General features: G+C 45.0%; 1 protein-coding gene across 2 annotated transcripts in view; it reads right to left on the reverse strand.

Annotated features, from left to right (window-relative positions):
- The window catches only part of UBE3D (ubiquitin protein ligase E3D), a 1,234,197-nt gene that overhangs the window by 44,846 nt on the left and 1,161,603 nt on the right, over window positions 1-27,748 (reverse strand). The window contains exon 10 of one of the 2 annotated variants that reach the window (XM_069606318.1): window positions 17,623-17,683. The exons of the other annotated variant lie outside the window; for it this stretch is intronic. Within the exon in view, the coding sequence (XP_069462419.1) occupies window positions 17,651-17,683 (33 nt within the window). The 3' untranslated portion in view covers window positions 17,623-17,650. The remainder of the gene's footprint in view (window positions 1-17,622; window positions 17,684-27,748) is intronic. 2 annotated transcript variants of the gene reach the window in all.

A 27,748-nucleotide genomic window follows, 5' to 3' on the forward strand; every position in this document is an offset into this window, starting at 1 on the left:
GAGGGAGTTATCCTTCTGCATCAGCTTCAAATCCAGTGCAAATCAATCTGCCCGGTAATGTGCCCTTGGCTCCGCCCGAACGCTTTGCTGGTGATCCAAAGAAATTCGCAGTGTTCATCAACCAGTGCCGCCTGCACTTCTTTTGTCGACCAGCTGCATTCCCAACAGACCAGGCCAAGGTGGCTTTCGTGCTTTCTTATCTCAGTGGCAGCGCTGCAGATTGGTCGATCCCTTTAGTCACCCAGGATGATCCGGTGTTACACGATTTTCAAGCCTTCCAGTCCAGCATGGAGAAACTGTTCGCAAGACATGCACAAGGGCAGGCCTTGGACAATGAACTTCTCTCATTACGACAGGGTAACCAAGACCTCTTGACTTATATAGCCTCTTTCAATAGACTCATAGTGGAAACACAATGGCCCGAGGACAAGAGAATAACGCTTTTCTACAGAGGCCTGCGTGGAGAGCTCAAGGATGTGTTTGCGCAAGTGGTGAATCCTCCACAAGAATGTTCGGACTATATTGACTTAGTTGTCCAACTGGACCATAGACTACAGAACAGGAAGGCAGATCGTTCCAGATTTGATACCCGAGTGTTTTCTAAACCACAGACCTCGAATAAGGGAGCTGACACTGTGGAACCCATGCAAATAGGGGGCATGAGAGGACCGTTGACCCAGAAAGAGCGGGAAAGAAGAAGGAAGCTGCAATTATGCCTCTATTGCGGTAATTCAGGACACTTTCTTCGGGACTGTCCCGTGAAACCAGCTAAGAAGACTGTAGGAGCCTGCGGATACCTGTACCACAAATTCTGAGCAGGGAAACGACCTCGCCCGACAAGAGTAGAGGTCCTCTTGCCGAGCGTTAAGATCTGTCCCGTGACCTCGCATTTCGTGATACCCATGGTCCTCATTAGTCCTGAACGTCCGGATCGTTTGCATGCAATTGAAGCTTACATTGGCAGCGGAGCAATCGATAACTATGTGGACCGTGAAATGGTATCAAGGATGAATCTACCCCTTTCCCCTAAGGCAGTAAAAGACGTCATCACTACTGTGGATGGCACAGAGATAGCCTCCGGACCAGTAACGCATGCCACCCAAGAAGTGACGTTGTTGAGTCACAATGGACACCGGGAGAGAATAGTGTTCGATGTAATCAAGGCCCATCAGTTCCAGATCATTCTGGGAATCCCTTGGTTAGAGAAGCACAATCCTCAGATTGATTGGCGAGCAAAGACGGTTCAGTTTCCACAGTGTTCTACCACTTGTTATCCTCGACCTGATGTTTCACTAGCGGCGATCTCTTCTGAGGAGATTCTCAAATTACCTACCGAATACCAGGAGTTCCAAGATGTCTTCCAGAAGGATCAAGCTAACACCCTACCTCCTCATAGGTCTTATGACTGTCAAATAGATCTGATACCTGGAACAACTCCTCCTTGCAGCAGGATCTATGCCCTCACCGAGCCAGAGAACCTTCACCTCAGACAGTACCTGAACCAATACCTAGCTAACGGGTTTATCCGTCCTTCAAAATCCCCAGCTTCATCGGCTTTGTTCTTCATTCCGAAAAAGGAAGGAGACCTTAGGACTTGCATAGATTACCGCGCCCTGAATCAGATCACTGTTAAAAACAGATACCCGTTACCTTCGATCCCTGAACTCTTGGACCAAGTCAAAGATGCATGTATATACACAAAGCTGGATCTCAGAGGAGCCTACCACTTGGTACGGATCAAAGAGGGCGATTAATGGAAAACGGCCTTCCGCACCAAGTACGGGCTATTCGAATATCAAGTGATGCCCTTTGGACTGTGTAATGCTCCTGCTGCTTTCCAATATTTTATGAACGATGTCCTTAGAGAGCTCATTGACGTGTGTGTAGTTGTCTACATTGACGACATCCTTGTATATTCATCATCTGAAGAAGAACATCAGAGACACGTTAAAAAGGTTCTCGAGAGATTGCGTCACATAGTCTTTTTGCTAAGCTTGAGAAATGCGTTTTCAACGCAACGGAAGTCGAGTTCCTGGGATTCATATTGTCACCTAACGGAGTCCATATGGATTCAAAGAAAGTTGATGCAATTATCAAGTGGCCATCACCAACCTCTGTAAAAGGAGTTCAAAGCATGTTAGGATTCGCTAACTTTTACCGCAGATTCATTCCTGAATTTTCCCGGATAGTCCAGCCCATCACCGCTCTGTTGAAAAAGAACAAACGTTTTGAGTGGTCTTCTGAAGCGGAACAAGCTTTTCAAGACTTAAAAGCTAAATTCATTTCTGCACCTGTTTTAAAACATCCTCGCCCAGAACTTCCTTACATCATGGAAACGGATGCTTCTAGTCTTGCTATGGGAGCAGTGTTATCACAAAGAGATTCGGTCACAAACCAACTACATCCGGTTGCCTTTTGGTCCCGCAAGTTTTCGCCTCCTGAGATCAACTATTCAATTACAGACAAGGAACTTTTGGCCATCAGATCGGCCTTTAAAGCCTGGCGGCATTATCTTCTTGGAGCCAGACACACAGTCACCGTAATGACTGACCACCGCAAATTACAATATCTAAAGACAGCCGAAACTCAGTCTTCCAGACAGCTTCGCTGGGCTCTGTTCCTAGCAGAATTTGACTTTATAATTACTTATCGACCAGGTAGTAAGAACGGAAAGGCGGATGCCCTTTCCCGGATGGGAGTAGATGAACATTTGATCAATCCAGATCCAATACCCATAATCCCAGAACAAAGGATTTTGGGTTTGGTCAGCACTCAATCTTTTGAAGACATCAAGACCACGGTGAAATCGCTCCTAACTCCGACCGATTTGCAGGACTGGCAATTAAAGGGAAAAGAATTCTCAGTAGATCAAGACCTACCATATTTCCGAGGACGATTGCACTTGCCCTGTGAGAAACTACAAAAACAAGTAATCTCCGGTTATCATGATTCTCTAATGGAGGGGCACCCAGGCATTACCAAAACCATGGAAAAGATTAAAAGACATTTCTGGTGGCCATCGTGGAAAAGGGATATTAGAGACTTTGTAATCTCCTGCGGTGTGTGTGCCCAGAATAAAAGTCAAAAGCAAAAACCAGCTGGCCTATTACAGCCACTTGACATTCCTCCCTGTCCATGGCATACCCTGTCCATGGATTTTATCACGGACTTACCTCCATGCTTGGGATATACTACCATCTTAGTAGTCGTGGATCTATTCTCGAAAATGGCTCACTTCATACCCTTGAAGGGTCTGCCTTCAGCCTCAGTATTGGCCCGGGAATTCTTGGCAAACATCGTTCGCTTACACGGTTTTCCTTCGGTTTTAGTCTCCGATAGGGGAAGTCAATTCATCTCCCACTTCTGGCGCAGTTGCTGTCGTCTAGCCCAAGTTGATGTAAGACTTTCGACCAGTCACCATCCCCAAACTGACGGACAAACCAAAAGGACAAACCAGACATTAGAACAATATCTACGCTGCATGCTCCAACAAACAGAAAAACCCTGGAAGGACATTCTTTGGATCGCTGAATACGCTTACAACAATTCTACTCATTCTGGAACCGGGAAGACTCCTTTTTTCTTATTATATGGACACCATCCTAGAACCTCCAACCTGGATCCTCCCCAAGAAATTGAAGCACCTGCTGTGCATCACTTGCATTCGGAGATCACCTGTGCCTTTAAGGAAGCCACTGCTCATCTGCAAAGAGCTAAAGCTCAATTCAAAAAGGCAGCCGATCGGCACCGTAAAGAGGCCCCTCACTACGCTGTAGGAGATCAAGTCTGGTTATCCACTAAGCACCTGCCTTTAAAAGGACCCTGCACTTTCATCCCGAGATACCTTGGGCCCTACCTCATATCTGCCATAATTAATCCGGTGGCTGCCAAATTGGAATTACCTACGCATATGAAAATACATCCAGTATTCCATGTCTCATTATTAAAACCAGTACAACCAGAAATCCGATTGACTGAACTCCCAGAACCCGTTTTGGTAGACGGAGAACTCGAATTCGAAGTGAAGAACATCTTAGACTCCAAAATTTCCAGGTCTAAATTATACTATCTGGTTGATTGGAAAGGATACGGTCCCCAGGAAAGGTCTTGGGAACCCTCAGAACATGTCCACGCACCTCGTCTGGTCAAGAGATTCCATCTGAATCACCCCGACAAGCCAAAGCCCCCGGGAAAGACACACTTAGGAGGGGCCTTGAGGGGGGATACTGTCATGATCACTGCTTCCAAGGAGTCAGGACCAGCCCAACGTCCTTGGAAGCAGGCCCCTAACCCTGATCCTAGGCACCAGCCGGTCCCCACAGGGACCTTTTGGACCTTGTCCTGGCGCCGGTGGCACCAGGCTCATCAGAAGCATAGGTCCCGGCACTGGAAGCGCCGGGCTCATCATTGGTGTGAAGGTGCTTGGGTGGACTTACCTGCGGCAGACCATGCTGCTTACTTACCAGACTCTTAGAAGTCCTCGGTGAACTGGGACTACTTTCTTACCTGGGTGGGGCAGCTCCACCCCCTGGATACAGCACTGGAACTCTTCTGGAAGCAGGAACTCTTTTCTTACCTAGGCGGGGCCGTGGAAGGAGACGCCTCATCACTCCTAGGCTATTTAAACCACACCCGATTGATGAAACGTGCTTCGCGTTATTCTGCATCTGCAGCAGAACGCTCACCGAGTCTGTTCCAGCCTTTCTTCTTTGGATCCTGAACCTGCAAGAATTGTACTTACCATTCCTGTACCCGATCAACATCAGCACCTGCAAAAGACCAGAAACAACAGGTTAGCAGAACGAACTTTAACACGCAGTGCTTACTTACCTGATCCATCGGCAGCGGCCGTGTCTCATGCTGCACCTTCGCCGGCAAAGATAAACAGCATTATCATACTTACTGGCACGCTGTGCATTCCGGCTTCTTCACGCTGTATCTTCACCTGCAAAGATAAACAGCATTATCATACTTACTGGCACGCTGTGCATTCCGGCTTCTTCACGCTGCATCTTCACCTGCAAAGATAAACAGCATTATTCTACTTACCGGCACGCTGTGCATTCCAGATTCTTCACGCTGCATCTTCATAGACAACAGCAGTGTTACACTTACCGGCACGCGGCGAATTCTGGATTTCTTCATTCTGCATCGTCGTCTGCAAAGACAAAGAAAGAGACAGTAAGAGCGCTTGCCATACTTACGCAATTCCAGGCGCTTCACCGCCACGCATAAAAGGACTATAAAGACTAAAGGTGTCCAGAAACTTACCGGTCGTGCAGACAATGACGGTACCCATCCTCTGAAGTCAAGGGGCCAACGTTTCACCAGTGAAGGAACTGGCAACGGCACCCTGCACTGACGCAGATGGAGAGCCCAGCATTCACCTATCTAAGGTGAGAACGTGACCTGGGAGGGGGGCTCAACAGTCAGGCTGGGAGGAGAGAGATAGGGACATTCACAACCCAGACCTTTAACCCCCATATTATTTCACCTGCAGAAACCTCACCCTTCGAGTCCGACACACAGTGCGGAGAGGTTCGACCCCAGAAGCCAACCGAATCCTGCACATCACGTTTCGTGTTACAGACACCTTCCTGCCAAGACCCGCGCCTCTGTGGGAATCAGGTGAGCGTTACATTATGTTTCTTGTGTCTGTCCTGTATTGTCACTTTAGAAGACCGCATAGGAGATTTGAGAAATTGAATGGTTCTTCAATGGAAATCAAAGAGTCAGATTTAGAAGACGTTCACATTTCTATCAAGCATCTAACTTGCTTTTGGGTGGCATTTTTAAGTAAGGGCAATGTCAATTAACTCTCTGCAAGGAACATGAATTGTAGCGTCCACAGTTTGTTTCGACTGTCTGGATGGTCCTCCACTATGGACACTTATATACCATCCCATTTTCATAGGCTTAATAACCTTACATTTATTTGTAACAAATGACCAAATGGATCCTTTCAAACTTCACAAATAATTGGACATGAGCAACACCTATATAACCTACAATATGTATTTTAACCTTTCCAAGTAACCACGATGGATGATATTATGGACCACTAAGGTAGTGTGGGACCCTATATCTGTAAAATTCTTTTGAATTTTTCTGAAACTTTAATTTCTCGATGTACTCCCCCGGATATAGACGGCCATTTGCAAACTTACATTTTGTGGGGCCGATCCACCAAATGTATTATTTTTTGTGCCTGCGAACAAAATGTGCAAAAAAGAGCATCTGACAAATAGACAAAGGGTGTGAGCGGGTGCAGATTGATGAAGAAGCTATCAAAAGAATGGCAGTTTCTATGAATGTGAATTTGTGAGAAAGAAAATCTAGGGAGATGGACTGCATCAATATCATTGCATTCCTTATTCAAGTACAGGTAAGCTGCCATCGTGCATATTGACATGATGCTTTCACCTGTAACAAGTCGGGCTTGGTGCATGTGAAGTGCAATCCAGAGAGGTAACTACGCACCAATGTGTGCAGTCAGCTGCTACGTGAGACAGCGCAGCACTGTTGTACAAAAATAATTCTTACTCCTTGGATTTTTAAGTAGCTGTGGCAATCTGGATGATGAGCCATTTTAGGCCAACTTCATGGTTCCATTTCTCGCTCCAGAGCCCCATTTAAAGGTGCAAGCCAATGAACATTGCCCATACGCATTGGGGGATGACTGTTTGCATACAGTTCTGCTTCCACATCAGCCCAAAGGATATTCACATGCAAGCACACCTGCAAAGTGGCTTTTGCACAAAACCAACTCGCGTGCAGCCCGCTCTAAATCACGGCCAGTGTTTCTGAATTAATTTTTGAACACTATGCCCTTACTCAAAAGGTTCATCTTCTTAGCAGGACAAACGGCAGTGATCTCTTATAACACAAAACATCTTCACCTTCGCTGTAGGTATTTACGAAATATAAATGATACAATATTAACTGGCATAGCTTCAATTAACCTTCATTTAGGACAAATGAGCAGTGTGATTGGACAGGGCGGAGTAAATGCAGAGAACACCACTAAACAAACTTTCTAAATCAACAGCTGAAACAGCAACTAACCATGTTACTTGCTAAACTTGCCGTAGTCTAGTTTGTTTGCTGAATGCTTATAGTCGGTGTTTCAGGACCAACACCAAACTTTGTCACTGTCTCCATTATTAATTAGTATGTGACTGCAATCCTGCATCCTGATTCTTCGTAGACACACCATATTTCATAGTTACAAGGAATACAAACAGGTACTACAAAGGCTCTCAATCAAATTAACCCTTGGACTGATGACCCTACTAGAGGGCCCAGGCTGCCATTTACTAATGGTCTTTACATTTTCTTTATGGAAGAAAACACTACTAGCATTTTACAGTAGTATTTAGATGTTCTATAGAGAAGTAAACATGCATGAGTTCGGCATAGTACTTTAATTCAGGGTTGTTTGCTGGTTTGATGTATTACTTAGAAATCCAATAGCTGAAGGGACACTTAGTTAAGGCGTTTCATTAACCCATAAGCTGCTGGATAGCCATAATAAACCCATGAGGTGGAGATATTTAAGAATTAAGAAAATTGTCTCTCTAAATGTTTCCCATGCTTTGTGACACGGAGCCTTTGACTGCTGGAACAGAGCTGAGGTGTCAACCCAAAGTGGTGTCAGCAGGGTTGGTACGTTGGCCTATCCAAGATGGCTGTCCCTTAACTCTTTAGCAGGGGGTGTTTCGAGGATTGTTTGATGAAATCTGGATGGGTCCCCTTCTGCCCTACTTAAACACCTCTGTTGCACTATATCTCTGGTCTGCAACTGAGCTGTACATAGGTCCTGTTTATGGTCATTTCCCCTGATCTATGGCTTAGCATTGTTGTTTTGGCCACTATTATTCTCCATCGATTTCCCTTACAGGTTCTCACCAGATTCTTGGTTGCCCCTGGCTTTGGAGCCGTGGTTCTACTCAGCATTCACCAGAAGAACTTAGCCTATGGAAGAGGGGCTAGACTGTCTCAAACATTACTTTTTCTTTTTCAAACTCTTTTTATTAGTGGAAACATAGGAACACAAGGCACTTCATCATCTACAGCACACATTTCAGAACAGATCGTTGGCGTCATGATTATATCATTTACACATATTTACATAGATTCGTCATCATCAGAGGACAGGTTGCATAGATAAGTTCTGAAAGGTCCCCATTTGTCTTTGGGTCTCCAGGCTGTGGGTTGGGTCATTACATATTGTTCTTCTGATTCATTGACATAGGTCAGTTCTCGTAGAAATTGGTTCATACTGGGTGGGCAAGCATTTTTCCACTTAAGGAGGATACACTTTTTGGCAACTGCGCATGCAACATTGAAAAATCTTCTCAATTTCTCTGAACATTTACCTACATCCCCAAACATATTTTTGGGGCCTCAGGTCTGGGGGAATCTGTGTGATTTCCTCAAGCATTTCAGCAACTTCTTTCCAAAAGTTCATCACAACCCGACATTCCCAGTACATGTGAAAGTCTCTTGCCTGTGGCATATTACATTTAGGGCATGCATCCGACGCAGTGGGGGTGAATTTCACAATTTTTATTGGAGAGTAATGTAGCCTGTTAAGTATCTTGAATTGAATTAGCCGCAACCCAGCATTCAGGGAGAACTTTTTGGTCAAAGAACAATATCTATGCCATTTTGCGTCTTCAATGGGTGTCTGTAGGTCTCGTTCCCATTTTTCTTTCACCTGGTTTATCGTGGGGGTGTGGGCTTGAACCTCCGTGTATAATCTAGATACACCTAGGCCTGCTTTTGCGGTTACCATCTGTACACATGGGTGTGGCTGGGGTTCGTCCGGGAATAGTGGCCATTTCTTTTGGAATGCTGCCCGCATGCGGTAGTACTGAAGTGTTATGAGTGACCCACCCCCAAACGCTCTTGTTATTTTCCCCAGAGTTGCACATTTACCATTTATAAACATATCACCAATTTTCATTTCCATATTGGGGTCCCAGGCTCCTTGTATTGTGCTGTCATGTGTGGGGGGTATACCAGGGTAGTTCCAAAGAGGTACCTCTGGATTGCACGGTGTTTCAATCTGCAATCTTCTATATATGGCCTCCCATGCTTTAACCGTACAACTGACCGGGTTGTATTCGCAACTATCCTTGTACTGTGTATCGAATATGACAGATTGGATGTTCGTGGGGTGTGTGGTGTATTCCTCTATTAATGCATGAGGCGTCTCTTGTGAAGTATCATACCAGTGCTTTGCAAATTGTGCTTGGGCCACATAATAATAAAGCTCAAAGTCAGGAGCCGCTACACCGCCCGTAGAATATGACTCAGTCATCTTCTCCCAGCCAATCCTGGCCGTCTTCCCGTTCCAAAGGAAAGTCACCACCATGGAGCGAAGCCTAGAGAAGAAGGGTCTGCCCAGCCATATGGGGATATTGACAAACAAGTAGAGCAGTTTAGAAAGGATTACCATTTTAAGGACTGCTACTCTACCATGTATGGACAACGGCAAGCGGCCCCAAATATGTAACTTTGTGGTGATAGACTGCAGTGTGGCCTCATGATTGTCCAGGTATAGAGTGGTCCTGTCTCTTGAAACCAGGATGCCCAGATATCTAATATGTTGATCCGACCATTAGAGATCGTGTAGCGTTGCAGGGCACTCAGTGTTCGGGGTGAGTGGAAATATTTCAGACTTGTCTCTGTTAACCGTGTACCCCGAGTACTAAGCAAAATTTTGTATCTCCGCCATTATAGGAGCAATATTTGCGTTAGGCTCACGGATATATAATAAGGTGTCATCGACATATAGCGATATCAACTGGACGGATCCCTTCATGTTTATGCCTTTATCAGTGTGTCTCAGTCTAACCACAGCAGCCATAGGCTCTATGGTCAATGCAAACAACAGAGGCGAAAACGGACAGCCCTGTCTGGTGCCTCTACCCAATAAGAAGAGTTCAGAGATGGACCTGTTGGTCAGAACACGGGCTCCCGGTTCAGTATATAATAGCTTGACATACGTAATGAAGCTAGGCCCCACCCCAAACGCCTGCAGCACCTTCAGGAGATAGACCCAGGAAACCGAATCGAAAGCTTTCTCAGCGTCTAGGTATATTGCGGCAACGTTTCTCTTGGGGCCTATTTGCGCCATTAGCCCGAAGAGTCTAAGGAGATTCAGGGCTGTTGACCTAGCGGGAATGAACCCATTTTGATCGGGGTGGATCAGCAAGGGGACCGGCGGTAAAAGTCTATTGGCCATTACTTTTGCGAATACTTTAGCATCTGTGTTTATTAGTGATAGGGGCCTGTAGGAGGACACATCTTGTGGCGGCCTCCTCGGTTTGGGGAGCACTGTGATCACCGCCTCTCTCATGGTCGGGGGCAGTATGTTGCATTCAAGGGATTCCTCCCACACTCAAAGGAGTATCGGGACCAGTTCCTCACGGAACTCTTTGTAAAATTCTGCCCCTATCCCATCAGATCCCGGTGCCCTGCCCATGACAACCCTTTAATAGCTTCCACCAACTCTTCTGCCGATATCGGTTGGTCAAGCGCCAAACAATCTGTCTCTGCAAGTTGGGAAGGTTGAGAGCAGCAAGATAATTTACAATGTCTGTGGGCGATTTCTTATCTTGGTTCGAGTACAGTCTGGTATAAAATTTGACAAATTCTTTGTTTATCTCCTCTTCTTTTAGGAGTATCTCCCCCCGTGCGGTCTGTATACTAGTTATTTGGTGTGGTTTCTTATCGTGTTTGAGAAGATTAGAGAGTGTCCTGCCAGCCTTATTACCTTCCCCGTACCTACGTGCCCGCATGGGGGCAGCAATGTACTGCACTTCTCTAGTGGCCAGTTTGTCGAACTTCTGTAAGTGTGTATGTATATCTGCTAATAGCCCCCTATTTTGTGTTCGAGTATATCTCCCCTCCAATACCTCCAACTTATTTTCAATGTCCGCCAGTTCGGCGCAAACGCTTTTCAGCATTCCAACCGACTTGGACAGCAACACCCCCCTGACCCACACTTTAAATGATTCCCACACAGTGGAGTATTTGTTTACCGTTCCCACATTATTTGTGAAATATTCAGCTATCTCGACATGTAGTGTTTCCACCACCCCGGGGTCACACAGCATACCACTCGGCATTCTCCATCTACGTACGGGACAGGGGGTGTCCTTAATTTTAAATTCTATCATCACCTGGGAGTGGTCAGAGAACGTGCGGGGCAAGATTTCACAGTTCTGCAGCGCAGAGGACATGTTCGATGTGACAAACCAGTAGTCTATCCTGGACTCGGAGTTGTGTACCGAGGAGTAGTAGGTGTATTTCCTGTCTCCAGGGTGCATCATGCGCCAGGCATCTACCATCGACAACTGTGTAAGGATGCCACATAGGGTGGAGGTTGTTTTACTGGGGGTTCTAGTGATCTTGGAGGACGTATCCAATACAGGTTCTATTACCGCATTGAAGTCCCCACCCCATATCACATTAGATAGCCCATTGACAGCGATCAGTTGATACATGTTTATGTAAAACGCAGGGTCGTCTATATTGGGCCCATATGTGTTAACTAGAAGCAGTTGCTGGCCAGCGAGCCTGCCCCATACAACCACATATCTTCCTTGTTGATCCACCCTATGCCCCTCTGTGCAGAACCCCAAGCCTGGATGAATAAGGGTGATTACACCTCTGGCCTGCGTGGAGTAGTCTGTGTAAAAACGCTGAGATCCCCACTTGGGCAGTATGTGTAAGTTGCTGCTCCCCATCATATGTGTCTCTTGCAGCATTAGTATCCGAGGGCCATGCCTGGTAACATAATTAGCAATTTTCCTGGCCTTAACCTGGTTGTTCAGTCCCCTCACATTCCAAGTAAGCAGTTTTATTATTAACCCGTCACCAGTACTATGTAGTGGCAAATCTTTCCAATTCCATGACCCTTAATTTTGTGTCGTATGCGCCAGCCGACCAGCACCGCTGCCAATGCATTCACTTTTTTTTTTAACATTAAACAACTCGTTAACCGTAGTCAAACCATAGTCTGGGTCACTCTTTGCCAGGTGATCAAAGAACAACCAACTCCCCTTTCCTCCCTTTGCCCACCCACCCTCAACGTCTACCCCAACTCGATGGTGTGCCCAAAATAACTCTTGGATAATTCCAGGGATAGCCGTGTTGCATCACATGGCCGCCCAATCATTCCGCAACTCCGTCGATCATACAGAGTGGAGCCGCCGTGATCAAGGAACTGTCAGGGCTGTGGCCCTGTTGGTATGATGGCACAGACAGTGTACAGCTAGAAAAGTACCTTAATCCTCTGGTCTGGGCCTGTTGTTTTGGGCCGGTCTGCCCCCTCTGGGTGGGAGGGGTATGGAAGACTCGATGTAGTGCGTGGCCTCGGCTGGAAACTTGAAAAAATGTGTCCTGCCCGCATGCTGAATCCTCATCTTGGCGGGGAACATTAGAGCATATGGTATCTGCCAATCCCTTAGGAGTCTCTTGACTGGTTCGTAGGATCTTCTACTCGCCTGGACACCAGCCGAAAAGTCTGGGTATATGTGAATCCGGTTTCCATCGTGTTGTAATGTTCCAGCCTCCTTAGCCATACGCAGAATCAGATCTCTATCCCTATCATTAAGGAGCATGGCAATTATTGTGCGTGGCGGGGCTCCTGGTTTAGGGACCTGGGCCAGTGTGCGACACGCCCTCTCGATCAAGAAGTGTTCAGAAAATGCATCCTGGCCGAATATCGTTTTGAGGAGCAGTTCAAGTTGTTTTTCCATTTGGCCTCTTCCGAATGTTTCCGCAACGCCCACCACACGGATGTTATTGCGTCTGGATCTGGATTCGAGGTCTTCACACTTATTTTGCATTTTGGACAAAGCCTCTTTTAGTTGGGTGATATCTTGACTATGGTGTGCAATCGCATGTTCATTGGTGCTTATTCTGTGTTCTGCTTCAGTTACATGTATACTTTCTTTGTCCACCCTGGCCTTCAGGGGACCAATGGACCCAATGTCATCCAGCTTTGTGTTGACCGCCCGGAATCCATCTTGTACTATTGTTGTTAGTCTGTCCTCTTTCTCGCTGTTCTCCGGGCTCAAGGCCTCAGTGTCATTGGTGGGTATGTCCGCCACAACAGATTGTGTTTGGCTGGCCATGTATACGTCCATAGGGCCTTTCTTTTTGTTGCTGGGGGTCTTGGCCCTTTACCAGTTTTTTGAGGTTCCCCCATAATTCTGTCCGTGGTATGCTGCGTTAGGATATCTTTTCCCTGGCCGTAGCACGTGTCCACTCTCTACAAGCTCAAGCCCAGCACTTCGCCTTATCAGCTGACTCTCGGTGTGCCAACTGCGATGGACTGTGTTCTCCCACGTATTACCAAATAAAACTCTCAATAGTGTGGTTCTAAGAAGGGCTCGAGTGTTACCAGTGTCCAAAGCAGCTACTTCGCCAGAGAAGGATCCTTATCTGTCTTGCCCTTATCTGCAGAGCTGTGTTCTGATCAGGGGGTACCCTCCGAGAGATCAGCAGAGGATGTGAGTGGGGCGTGCAGGAGGGGGGGGGGCGAACAGAGCCCGCACCCGGATCGCAGCGCAGGCTAGCGGGCAGTAATCCAATTAAGAGGGAACACAGCCTCTCCCCCGCGTCGCACAGGACCGGGCGCCGGCCGGGGGTCCCAGGCGCGGGCTCGACACCCGCTCAGTGTTTGTTGCAGCGTGTCCAGCTATACGATGTTCCGGGCCGATGGATAGGCAGCCGGGTCGCCTGCAGCCGCGGGCCCCGGCTACTGTATGTAGTGTCTTCCCAGCGATTCGGGTGTGCGGGGGAGGCTCAGAGCACCGCCGTCCGGGACGGGCGGGGCCACGACCCCAGCGAGGATCTCCATAAACTCTTCCCCGGAGCAGCACGGGCAAGCCGTATTATCCGGGCGGCAAGTCGCTGGGTCTTCTTACCCGATGACAGCATTGGGATCCCCCGTCCCTGGGTGTGCCGAGGGCCGCCCTCCAGTCTGTCCAGTCCCAGCGCTCCAGACGGGGTCTCCGGCGTGCTGCTCCCAACCAGGGCGCCGCAGGGCGGTCAGGCTGCTGGAGTTCGTCAGTAGCAGCGCTGGGGAGCAACAGCGCCGATCTTTCCACACCACCGGGGCGCCTTCCAGTACTCCGCGCCCAGCCTCAGAGCGCAGGCCAGATCCACAGGCCCCGCCCCCTTCAGCCCAGCAGCAGGCCGGGACCGCGGTCCACAGTTGTTACCGCACGGAACTCTCAGGCAGATCGTGCCCGAAGCAGCGGCCAGCACAACCTCCGGTCTCCACAACTCCAGTATTTTACACCGTAGCGGGTCAGGATTTGCAGGGCCCACGGACAGGTCTGTAGCGCTTCTGCACCTGAGTTTTGGAGTTCAGCGGCAGCTCCGAAAAGGATCAATTAAGCACAGGATTTTATGATGGAGCGGGAGCTTGAAGTCTGGGCGGCCATCGTGACAGTGCGCAACAGCGACCCCGTCTCAAACATTACTTAAAATTGCCATCTGGTCACTGGCTTCTGTCTATGAACCTTTGCTGCACATTTTTTGCTGAATGCATTTTCGCCAATTTTTTAACTATTTATGTGGCAAAATGTGGAGAGAAACCCTCCACCCCCGCTTACTATAACCACCCCCATATGTAATTAAGACTCATGGGTTATCAACATAAGTGATTGCGCTTTATCATAAAAAATATCTTGGATTTTGAATTCCCAATTTTACAAGATATGTTCAAACATATTACAGAGTTGGCATGTCCTTGAAATCATGCCCTCGACAAATGTATTTTTTTTTTATAGATCTTGGATTTTAATTCCCAATTTCACAAGATATATTCCATCATTTACAGAGCTGTCATGCCCTTAACATAGTGCCCTCAAAAAATGTAGTTGACACGTGTTTCGACACCTAGGTCTTCTACAGACTAACTCTCTATTCAAGGCTGTTACTAGTCACATGCCAACCCAAATAAAAAAAAATAATAATTCCAAGTGTCATATAGTTACATAAACATAACATTACAATAATCACAGATCAATAAAACAATTACATATTGTAATAGTAAAAAGAACACAGAACAGAGAAAAAACAGAAAACAATAAATGTTAGCTGGTTTCAATCATTGTAATCTTACATTCCTTTGAAATGGAAACCTCCTTTAGTGTCAGTTGACAACTTTGGGCCTGATTCACAGAGCGTTTTCTTATGGGATTGCGCCATTATAAAACGCTTCTGTGATTCAGGCCCTTGGTGTCTAAGGACCTGTAGAGGAGGTCCCAGATATGGCCTGCACTCCAGCCACCCATTTTGAGATACCAGGAACATACCAGGAAGATATGTGATGTATGAGGAGCAAATAAACCAACAAAGAGCAGCGCTAGGGCTCTGCCCAGTACCCATCAGAAGAGCAATACCTGCTGACGTGCCTATAACCAGACAACCGTGGGCAGCATGGTACCCGTTGAGACAACCGTACCAGCAGTTGACACGAAATGAAGACTACTTACAAACTGTCCCCGAAGAGTCCCAAATGGCCTTAATGGAAGGCGGATGGTGACGACACAAGGGCCTTGACAGGCGTACTAATGAACGAAACGACTGCAAAGAATGGCACGTAAAGACGAAATATGAGGAATAATGGTGTAATAGACTTAAAAGAAGAAACGATGTTGCAACACAAAGAACGTAACCATGAAAGAAAGATGAAAATATGCAACTGGCTAAATGCCTGTAAATAGGCTTGGAACGCAAGAAGCGAAGGAAACGGTACTGCTTGCAATGCTTAGTAGAAGGATAGAGCGACAAGCGCCAACTATATATCTACCTCAAGAAGCACATTATACAAGTGCGACTCCATTTTATAAATGCAGAATTAAGCCCTAGAGGGTGGAGGTCAAACAGGCCAGGATTCAGATACTAGCTCAAAGCCAGACCAAGAGCAGACTTGAAACTCAGTAAGAAGCAGCTCATGCCTAGGAATTCGAGGTCAACTCCAGGAAGGGAGGAGAGCGGCAACTTCGAAGAAACGAAACTTAAGAGCATAGCAGCCAGCCAGTGAAGGTCAAGATAAGGGGGCCCAGGCAGGTGGCAAGGCTGAAGGAAGAATCAAATACACAAATAGAGGGGAAATTAAGCAGATTCACAGTGAACTAACAAGTGACCAGCCAAGCGCAAAGAGATACCAACGTCTGATGTCACCCAGAACCTGAGGATGCCATAACTTTTCCTGATAAGAAGCTACAGATCCGAGGCCATCCTCAGCCAACTAAGTGACACATAGCCCTAAGGTACTGATTGATGGAAGGGAGGCAGGGTGAATCTTGGGGCACACCGCATCTGGGTGTCCATTCTGCATGCTGCTAATTAAAGTGGATATTTATGTCTAGGGGTGTAACCTACCCAATCACAATGGACCAAATAATCTAGGGTCCTAGAGCTAGTAGAACCTATGAGACGTCATACTTGTAGTGACGTCTATCACGAGTGATGTAGAGGGATGGGCGTAGACGCCCACCCGATAAGAGTTAGCCAATCCTCACACTCTGTTACCATATACAGATATAGCACCTATACTTAAGTTACCTTTTCCAGCCAATAGGTTTTCATGACAAACTTAGGAGTGTAACACATCAATGATGACGAAAATCAGCTATAACTATTGCTGTCTGAATGAAGAAGTCGGGAGTTGAAACGAGACGGGCAATCGAATCACTGATGATTTCCTAATGTTTCCCCGTTTTTTGTACTTGTCATTAAACAGACTTCCCTTTAGCAAACCATTTGAGTTGTTCTTATTGAATGGTGTTGGAGTAAGAGAATCCTGCACCCCATCCTCAAGGTGCAGCTATCCCGTCTTAAAGTACTTGATCCCATGGGCCCATCATGAGTCACTCCGCCCTCCTGTACAGACCTCTTTAAAATTTCATGCATTAGAGCAAGAGCAGCCCCCATCACACCTTTATCACATGCACTGGGTTATTATAACCATAGTGTGTCTGTGCCCGATTAGTATCATTTTGTCTTTGATTAGCGTGTGTCAAATTTATAAGCCAGGTGAAGTTATTCCCTATTTGATGTGCACGGTCATTGATCATAACTCACCTAAAGTTTTCATGATTAGTCTATAGTTTATTAGGCATATCAGTTCAGTTATTGTCACTGAGCTGGAATCAAAAAGAAAGTATACTCTTTACTGTTTTATAGCACGAAAACACCAAGGGCCTCATCATGACTTTGGCAGTAACCCTTAAATCCGGCGGTCGCGCTATTACCGCCGGATTTAAGGGTCCGCCAAATCAGGACATCGGCGGATTTCGCCCCAGCTCTTGGCTGGGGGGAAATCCGCCGAAAATTTGTGCTATTACCCCCGGCGGGAAATCCGTCGGCGGTAAGAGCGCACATTTTCCCCATTGAGCCCAATGGGGAATGGGCTCAATGGGGAATGGGGAATTACATTACTGCCGAACTCGTGATCCGGCACTATTAGTGCCGGGGAGTTCGGCAGTAGGGCTAATACTGCCAGCGGTAATACCGCCGGCGTTACTGCCAAAGTCGTGATCAGGCCCCATGTGTCTAATTCGCAATAGATTATAGATGTTTACTCACCAATGAGTGTAATTGCTTGTCCTGCTGCTCAATGGTAAATATGGCCATTCAGTTCAGTGACCTGAAAATAAAATTATCCGGTCAGTCCTATTCAATTTGGTTTGCCATTCCAGTGTGTGCTCTTATAACATAAGTATCCTGTCCTATTGGCTACTCTGTATAATTATTATACATTTTACCTAATTCCTCTCTTTGCCAATTTAGCTTACCCCATCTCATTAATTACAAATGAATTGGTTATCATCATATCCTCTGGTGGACTGGTTACCCAAAATCAAACAACTAACCCTCTTTCAAAATTGTGAAACTGCCCTTCTTAGGGTATATTTTGGCCTGCACAGCGCGCCGTAATACCTTTCCTTGCAGCCGCCATTTTATTTTACTTGTTTAAATATGCGGTGTGACGCGACGCGTACGTGACGTGTGACTTCCTTTCACCCTAAATGTAAATAAGCATTGGAGCCGCGATCAGGCGGTAATAATTACAGTTGTCCTACTTTATTCCAGTCATAACTATCGATATAGTAATGATGTTTCCTAAACTAGCTTCGTCTAGATTTGGGTTTTTGACAATTGGAATGGGGTGAACATAATAATAATATGCAATCGCAAATTAAGGAGCAGCCTGGATTGCTAATATTCTGAACAGTAACTGGTGTCAATCTATGAGTAACTATGTCCATTATTAAATTATTATTTTTATTTCAATAGTGTACCTGGTGTTTTGGGGATTGCACTTCCATTCCTGTATTATCAACCACCATAATGTACAGAGATACTTAATCCAACATAATCATAAATCTCACGAAGTGAGAGTGCAATGTGTTTGGTGTTGTGTTGCTGGCGAACGACCCAGGCGTCCCTCTGGGAAGTCTCTGACAGTACTGCAGCACGTTTTTGGAACTGTTCTAAGGCGTATTGCACGAGCTCCACACCGGCCCATTAAGGAAAGGAGGCGGTCCTTTCCCTTATAAACAGGCGCTCACGCAAAGAGAGAGTGCAAAGTGTTTGGTAAGGGGTGCAGCGGTAAAGTGGAGATATACTTCCTCTGAACTTACCCCTCGCCTGGTTCTTCCTTCGTTAACATCAAGCAAGTAGATTTGACTATCTGAACCAATAGACAATACAGTGAGTGGAACCACTGCTATCCTTCTCATTACCAAATTGCTTCAAGAATAGTGTGCCCAAACTTTGGTATACCAGCACAATACTTCGCCCTAGCTCAGAGAGGGTACTGCCTTGGCACCAACAAACCTCCAAAAATTAAGGCACATTATACTGAGCAATGATGCCTGTGAAGTTACGCTCACGGACAAACAATTACAATCTTAGGAAAAATGCCCCGCACAAGAAAGACTCGGCTACTATGCCAACTAGAACCAAAGCAAACAAAACAAACCCTCGGTCTACTAGTTCTCCACGCCAAAGCATCAGAAAAAAGGACAGGAATGCTGGTTCAATTAAATCCTTTTTTCATGCGGAGAAGGTGCAGTACAGTCTGCGGTCTCCTCAACTGTTCTGCAAAGTTCACCCCCACAGCAACTTCAGCGCACACCATCAAAAAATAGGAATAACATTACTGGCTTGTCTTTTGCGGCCATAGTTAACAATAATTCACTTTTAGCCTTGCCTATTCTTTACATTGGGAACAGGCAAAACACCTGAAGATGCCCCAATTGCAACTGTGGAAAAAATATGCCAGAACTAGCCATTTCTGATGACAGAACTAGCCATTTCTGACTCACCTGACGTGGTCCTAGCCGACCCACAGACACCACTCAGACTGTCAATCACACCGAACCTGGTTCCACCAGGGGAAGCTTCTAAAATCGCCAACACTGGCCAAGATCTAGCCACTCCGCCAGCGATATTCAAGCACAACAGATGGTAATTCAATTTGCTATGAAAGTTCTGCTATGGCTAAATGGCAAAATACTGGCAGAAGTCGCTGAGATTGCCCCTGGGAGAATGACAAGCGAATACCCTGATAAAGATGTGGATGCCTTGATTGATGGAATACCAAGCTCCTATCACCTTGGAAAGCCCAGATGAGGTGAGCATAGAATAAGTGGGAAACCTGGAATACGCCAGCAATGTTTCAATATACCTTACCCGAAAACAGCTAAACCAGAAAATGCGCTTGTACTAATACTATACTTGAAAGTATGGTAGAAATCCTCTGTAACGCAAAACCCAAAGACCAGCATGAAATTGTGATAATTGGGATTTTAACGCTAAATGCTGCTGTGAGAACGAGATAGATGAACCAGAACAAGTTAGCACCCAGTCAACCATTGCGAGATCAAGCAAATCATTGAAGGGGAGTGCCTGGTTGGCTTCCCTGTTTGACTGGTACTCTTATATGTTAAATGGAAGAGTTTTAGGCGACAGGCCAGGGAACCCAACATGGAAAAGAGGTCTTTATTCTTCAACAATAGACTATTTTCTCTGTAACCTGCACATTATTGCACTTATAAAGAATATGCTTGTAGAAGAAAATCTCTTTAGTGATCATGCTATGATCATGCGCACAATTGAAAAAGTGGGTATTGACAGAGAGATTAAAATTGGTGATGTGGAAGCAAATGGTAGCGGGAACAGAATTAGATGGTCTGAGAGAAACCTAGAGAAGGTACACCTCTTTATGACCAGGCAGCCTGATGCCCAACATGAAAAACTAGCTGGGTTCACAGTAGAAGAAATTGAATCTTGGATCAAGGAAATTATGACCTAGATGATGGTGCATAAGGGAAGATACGCTATGCTGAACAAATCAAGGTACAGACCGCATTACGACAAGGCCATACAAGAAGCAAACAGGAAGATGCAGTGCCCCACGTTTTGCCTCTGTCTTCAGTCACTTCCGGTGACTCTTTCCACACCTCTCCCCTGTGCAGATACCGGTGAAAGTGTGACAGGCTGCGTTTCGTTTGTGTGCTCGGGATGTTGGACTCTTGGGCGCAGGCAGTCGATCAGCAGGAATTGGCGGCGGAATCGCTTGGGAACCTGCAACTGACTGATGAGCAATCGTAGTCTGCTGAGAGCCTAGCACAGCCTGTGCTATGAGCCTCTGAGCCTCCAGAGGAAAAAGAGGCAGATCTACCAAAGCTGGAACCAAAGCCGGACATAAATGGTGTTGATAAGAATGAGAACACAGAAGACTGAAGATGATGAGAAAGAGGACCAAGCTGCCCAGTCTCTGCTCAACACCAAAAAAAAAAAGAGGAAAATGAGACAAGAGATTAGAGGAATCAAACAGCTTAACCAAGACCAACAGGAAAATCCTAAAGCATGTAGTCAAATAAAAAATAGTAACAGAAAATGAGAAGGACTGAGATCCTCGCTCAGAAACGCAAAATGGCAGTATCTCCTCAAAGCAATGACAACCAATGACTCAAAAAATATGTGGAGCATGTTGACCAAATTCAACACTGAGAATGCTCCCTCAGTCATATGTGGTATTAGCAAACAGGCCTGGACTGAATACATCAGTGAAACATTCTCTATAGAAAAGAGCACTGTGGCGGATAGCCCTGTTATTGAGAGAAGCTTTGAGCTAGATTTTGACTTGGCAGATATCAAAACCAAAATATGGAAACTCAAGAACTCCAGGCCCCTTGGCCCATATGGCTTATCTAAAGCAGTTTTGAGGAAATCACCTGAATATTGGTCAATGCTCTTATTTGTTCTTTTCCAAAAAGTTTGCAGGGAAGGCAGAGTTCCGAGTTCATGGATAAATGCCATCTTGGTGCCCATCCATAATAAAGGCAACAGAACATCGTCTAAGATCTTCCGGCTTCTCGCTATGTGCGATGTAACCAAGAAGTTATTTGCATCTCCAATCCTTGATAGCCTGACAAAATGGGCTAATGAATTTAAGATCTTAGCTGATTTCCAGATGGGCTTTAGGGCAGACTCCGGGAGTGCATATTGTCACTGGCTCATTGACAGGCTAATTAGAGATGCTAAAACTAAGGGAAACCACTGCCTGCATATGGTCATGATTGACTTTAGATCTTCCTTTGACACAAGTGAGAGAAATCGCTTATGGATGAAACTGAAGAGCTATGGGAGGACTGCTGACCTTCTATACACCACAAGGAGCTTATACGAGAATATGTTGGTGCAGGTTAGGCTTGATATTGGGGGAACCGTGTCCCGTCCCATACAAACTTAGAGGGGGTAAAACAGGGATGTTCATTGCCCCCCTTACTATTCAACATGTATCTAGCAGATCTACCAGCCTTCTTGGGGATGGTGGCTAATCATCCTCCCAATATTGCTGGCGTTACATTAAACTGTTTACTGTACACAGACAACCTTATTCTTTGTGATCACGCCTATTCTGGTTTAAAACGTATTTTGGTTGCACTGTGTAAATATGCAAGATAAAATGGTCTTACCATAAATTACGATAAAACCAAATACATGCACCTTGCTCCCAAAAATGTGGTCATACCCAAACTGGTGTTAGAGGGAGAAGTAATTGAAAGGGTAAAACAGAATAAATATCTGGGCCTCAATATCACGACAGAAGGTAATTATGGGGCAATAATTGCTGAGAAAAAACACAAGGCGATCGCCCTTACTCGAGTCATGGCCAGATGCATTAAAGAGACATCTATCTTTAGTTTGATTGGTATACTGTCGCTCTACAACCAAAGCTTTTGTACCACAATATTATATGGGTTAGATGCCCTAGGTATGAAAGACTTGTCCTGGTTGAAGGCACTGGAAGGGAAGTTAGGGAGAAGGGTATTGTGTGTGGGCCTTAGTGTCCCAATTGAAATTATAAGACTGGAACTATGGATGACAGCACTAGCTGCTCAAGTAGAGCAAAGAAGATGCCTATTGTACCTAAAAACCAGATCAGCTCCTGTGTGCCCCCTCATGAGACTACTCGCTAAAGAAAAGGGAAAGTACGGAAAAGATATACTTACCACACTGGCTGTGGAAACCTTAAAAAAAGTGAAATGGACTCCAAATTGGGAGAACTACTTTACCCAGAGAGATATGTTTATCACTAAACTTAAGAAATTGGATTGGTGTTCCACCTCTACTCATCTGAGCTCCTCAAAGAGATACGGAGAGGTGTGCCCGTTTCTATCACATTTCTATAAGGAACCTCAGCGTTATTTGAAACTGTGTCTGAACCTGGCACTCCGCACGTTTTTGCTACTCTTGCGAGGTAATAAACTGCCCGTGTTTTCAAATATCGGACCAGAGTTGTCGATTCCAAAAGAGGCGTGAATCTGCCGGAACTGCTGGGTTCAAGATAAACTAGAGTCTGCCCGTCATGTCCGAACTGAATGCAGAGAATTTGGCCCTGTATACATGAAATTGTTAGGCCCCTTTGTTGCAAGATATGATGGTTTCAAAGGTGATGGCTTTTGGGCATACTGCTTTAACTCAGACAACAAATCTGTCCATATTGCCGTCTATCGAGTCTGGAAGGGGGTCACAGCCTCCGGCAAGCTCGACAGACCCGCTCAAGCATAGTGAGGAAACGGCCAAATAAAACCAATCAACCATGTAATGTTGTATCTTAAATCTTATTCTTCTAAAGGTTGTAACCCAATGAACTGATACCGTGAATGAATTTATGAATTTTATAATTCGTTTATTAATTGATTAATCAAGTTGAATATGTGTAATGAATGAATGTATTTAAATTGTATGTAAGTGGATGTGCGGATATGATTGTAAATTTGTAACCATGTTTGTCATTTTCTTTTTGGTATGTGAAAGTTCTTTGAACTATACACATAGATAAATAATCACATATCTAAATGTCCTATTCAGCTTGATAGCTGCATACCCTCTATGTATATACATATCCTTAGGTACAAATATTAGGGATCATACTTACACATTCCAAATATTTGCTCCATATAAAATGTTTAGTAATATTTAATTGTATTGTTCTTCACTGGTCCATCATAACTTTAGTCACTCAACATTTGAATAACCTTGTCCAACCAAAATTGTCAAGAATGTTGGGTTGTATTAAACTTATCCTAACAGTGCCAGGCACTGGGTGAGATGACTCCTCAGGTAATAATGAATGCAAATAAAACACATTTTTGTTTCAAATATACATATCAGTATGTCTACCATATCAATCAAGCTATACTCTACAGTAGCCGCAGTTTAACCGTTATATATTTTAAAGAAACACATTCATTTCATGATCTGAGTTTTAACCAATGGTTGCGCTCCGTAATTTGAAAATGATCCTTGATTCAAGTTGGAGTAATAATAGTTTGCGATCTCCTCTCTTTCCAATGTTACCTTGTAATAATCCAATAAATTTCATTTGGGTTATGTCTTCCAACTGATGGTTCAATTGCCAGTGATTCGCCAACAGTAATTGTGAATCTAGGTTCCTTAGGCTGTGCATGTATGTTCTCAAATACTTGTTTTTAATTGCCTGATGGTGCTTCCAATGTACAATTGATTACATACACAAATTACTGCATATACAACATATTTTGTCTTGCAATTAATGAAATCCTGAATATCCACTTGTGGAAATCCCTTAGTGAAAAAAAAGTCACAATCCGGGGTGGGCATACTTGCACATTGTACAGTTACCATATTTATGAAAACCCTTGACCCTCAACCACTTGCTACCACTGACTTCTCTGGGTTCTGATGACTTAAAACATGATGGACTCAGTTTGGTTTTAATAGTGGGAGCCCTGGTATATATAAACCTGGGCTTTGTGTCAATGTACTTATGAAGATCTGCATCCATTGATAATAAATGCCAGTGCTTTTGAACAATTCTATACAAAACTCTAGTGTCCCTAGAGTGTTTTGTAATGATACTGATACAAGTATTATCATTCGTTTTTACTTTAGTCTCTGGATGCACCATATATTTGCGATACATTTTCTGAATTTTGCTGTGTGCCTTCTGGATACAGTCAGTAGAATATCCTCTTTCTCAAAATCTTTGTTTAAGCAAACTACATTCCTGCTGAAATATCCTATCATCACTGCAATTACGTCTAGTCTGACAGAATTCACCCATCGGTATGTAGTGGGGCAATTATTGACTAGAGAGCATGTTCAGGCTCTGCCCCCCTGCCTTCCTCAGAAGAAACTAATTTATAAAAGATAAGAAAGGACATTTGAAACTGCACTTTAAATACTCCTGGAAATGCAGCTGACACAAGAATAATTCGTTTTGCACCACACAAGTAGGGAACGGATAAAGCTGAGACCTCCCTCACTGCATTCCGCAAAGGCCTCAAAACCAAACTCTTTAACTAACACACACCCTCTCCATTCCCATTCCACCTCTGCACTCCGAATACTTCTGCACTTCCTTGTAACCATGTAGGAATGTTCTGCCTCACTATCTTGTAACTAAGTTTTTTATCTGTAACCATCAATGATTTCGTTTGTCTGTAACAGTACCACGATGCCTCCGGGCTGATGCACGCTTTATAAATGGTAATTAATAAATAAATTAGCTTGCACAATTAGTGTGTTTTAAAATAGAATAGATTAGGTGACAGGAAGGCTTGTACACAAGATAGGGACTCACTACACAAGTAGGGCAGGAAAATTGTAGGCAGATAATGTTGCAGCGACCCATAGGAAGGGAGATCATGTGACAGGCATGCACCAGGAAATTGGCAGATAGCAAAATAAATGTGTCCTGCAGAGGAAAATAATGTGACAAGATGTTGCCATTTTAAACTGCACCAACACAGCAGAGAATTAAACACTGCAGCTTTAAAAGAGGACCCAGCTAAGGACGCTATTTCAACAAATGCATTTAATTCAGGAGAATGCTCTGGTGGGTGGATGGTAGCTGCCTCAAAGGAAAGTCAGAGCCCAGCTCCGTAGGGGAGGGTTACATAGCGGAAACAATACCATTGTGAGCATTCAACTGTCAAGGTAAATCAAGTTGCGACAACACAGAAGATTATTTGAAGTCCATGCGATGAACTGAACATCCCAGGAAATTTCCTAAGTGGCAGATAGATTAATGTCTCAGCGATTGGCTAGGTGTGACAGAGAAATGCGGATGCAGCTAAAAAGACAAATAATTCCTGCGTTTTCATAAATGTGTCAAGAACAGAATGGTGGTTACTGTTGCAAGGATAAGGAGGACCTGAATTACTGGAAATTGGTCCTTGAAACTCAGAGACATCATGGCGGAGATAACATGGGCTGTTTTATTTAATGAGGAACAAAGACGATCATGCCGCCAGTTCACGGACAGTGTGACGCATGTTAACCGGTAAGTGCATGTCCTTTTCACTGCAGAAGTAATTTAGAGCCTACCAATAATATTCAAGCATGATGATTTAGCACATTTTATGGGATGTTTTATGGGTGGGATATTAGAAAAAGAATTGTCCAATCATTATTGTTGGACATATAGAATTATATATGTAGTTTAGTAGAGGAAAGCAATGGCCAGGAGCGATAGGTTTTCATAACTATGACATCAAAATGACTATATAAACTGCTGTTTCCTGTTGTAAACTGCTTTACATTGTAAATATAGCTGGGTTAGCTTGCATTTGGCATACCACAATCCACTCTGCGTTGTCTCTTTATTGGCAAATACCAGTTAGAGGGCTATATGGTTTTTTACCTCTGCTTTCATCTGGTAGCAGAGAACGGTTGGAATTTGTGGACTTTGGGGTGCCCTCACCACCCTGCTTTTTGGACAGCGGATCGGTCAGAAGAGCAGTTTTTTTTGTTGTGCACAACTTAACAAGAGGACAGCTGAGGCTGGCTTTGGAGTGGAATCCTGCCTGGTCTTCCACCGCCTGCTGGAAGCAACAGGAGCTGGCAACTTGAGGGGACCCCAGTGCCCACAAGCCTCAAAGGTCCACGGAAAGTGAGTATGCTATGTGCATGGTAACGGTTTGGGGGGGTGGCAAAATGTATTGTATGATATTTAAGAAACAGTGAAGTTGATTAAGGATAGCCCTTGACAAGGTCTTGGAGGGAAGCGCAGCAGGGCCACTGAGGGCCCAACCTTCTTTTGAGGGTAGGGTTAAAGAGATGGAGAGATAAGGATACCCCGGGGCAAAAGAAAAAAAATGGAAGACAGCTGTATTTTATTGTGTTGTATTGTGTTTTAATTGATGAAATTGTTGATTGCGGGCATTGTGTTGTAAGACAGGTCCTGTAGAGGTGGTTTATCTTTGTGTGTTGTGAGAGTAGCAGAAAGTATTGTTTGGTAGAGGTTGATGGGGTAAGTATGAACATTCAGATTGTGAGCGGATTTTGTTGTTGTGACCCAGAGGTAGGATTTGGATATTGAGGCGTGGCCCTAGACAATGAAAACTGATTTAATAGGTGGTATATATTGGAAGTGGGGAGGATGTGCACGTAAAGGAAAAGTGTGAGAGAATTGTGAAGACTATTTCTTTTCTAATTATTGGTAAGCTGACCACTATTTGCATTATTTATTCTGTGTAAGTGCCAAGCTATGCGCTGCTTAAAAGTTGTCACCATGTCAGATACTCCAACTGTAAAGCGTTCCCAAGATATAGTACGAAAATCATTAAGTATCATGCTGAGTAGGTTAAAGGGAATGCTGGAAAGATGTACATGTCGTGGCCACAAGGGGGCACTCACTATAAAGATGCACTCCAATATATGTGCGCATACGTACACGCCATGCACAAGGGCAGAAAGCTTAAGAACAGGCTAGGTATATTAGAGCTCTAGAAGGCCTTTGAGTAAGAGACAGAGGGGAGGTGCCTAAGAAGGAACGGATGCTTAATATGTGCAAGGGGGAGCGCGAGCAGCCCACAGCTCCACATGAATCCTCCCTCAGAGGAAAGCACTTGTACACAGCCAACAGCCCCACCATCACCAGCTGAGACAGACGTCAACACACACAATTCACAGTACCGCCTCCGTATGAGGAGAGCACACCAGCCCCAACCAGCCCAGGAATATACCCGATACAAGCAGCAGCTGTAGGGTATAGTAATCCCAGGTATGAATCCTCTGATGACGAAGGTGATGATAATAGAAGGGCGAAATTGGTAAAAGGAAAGGCGCCATTAGTGCAAATGGAGGATGAAGCATGGTGCAGCTCAGAGACACAGTTAAGGGATGAGGAAGAGTATAGAGAGCTACACAG

Source organism: Ambystoma mexicanum, chromosome 4p (genome assembly GCF_040938575.1).
Source record: "Ambystoma mexicanum isolate Mex_15411 chromosome 4p, UKY_AmexF1_1, whole genome shotgun sequence".
Lineage (NCBI taxonomy): Eukaryota > Metazoa > Chordata > Amphibia > Caudata > Ambystomatidae > Ambystoma > Ambystoma mexicanum.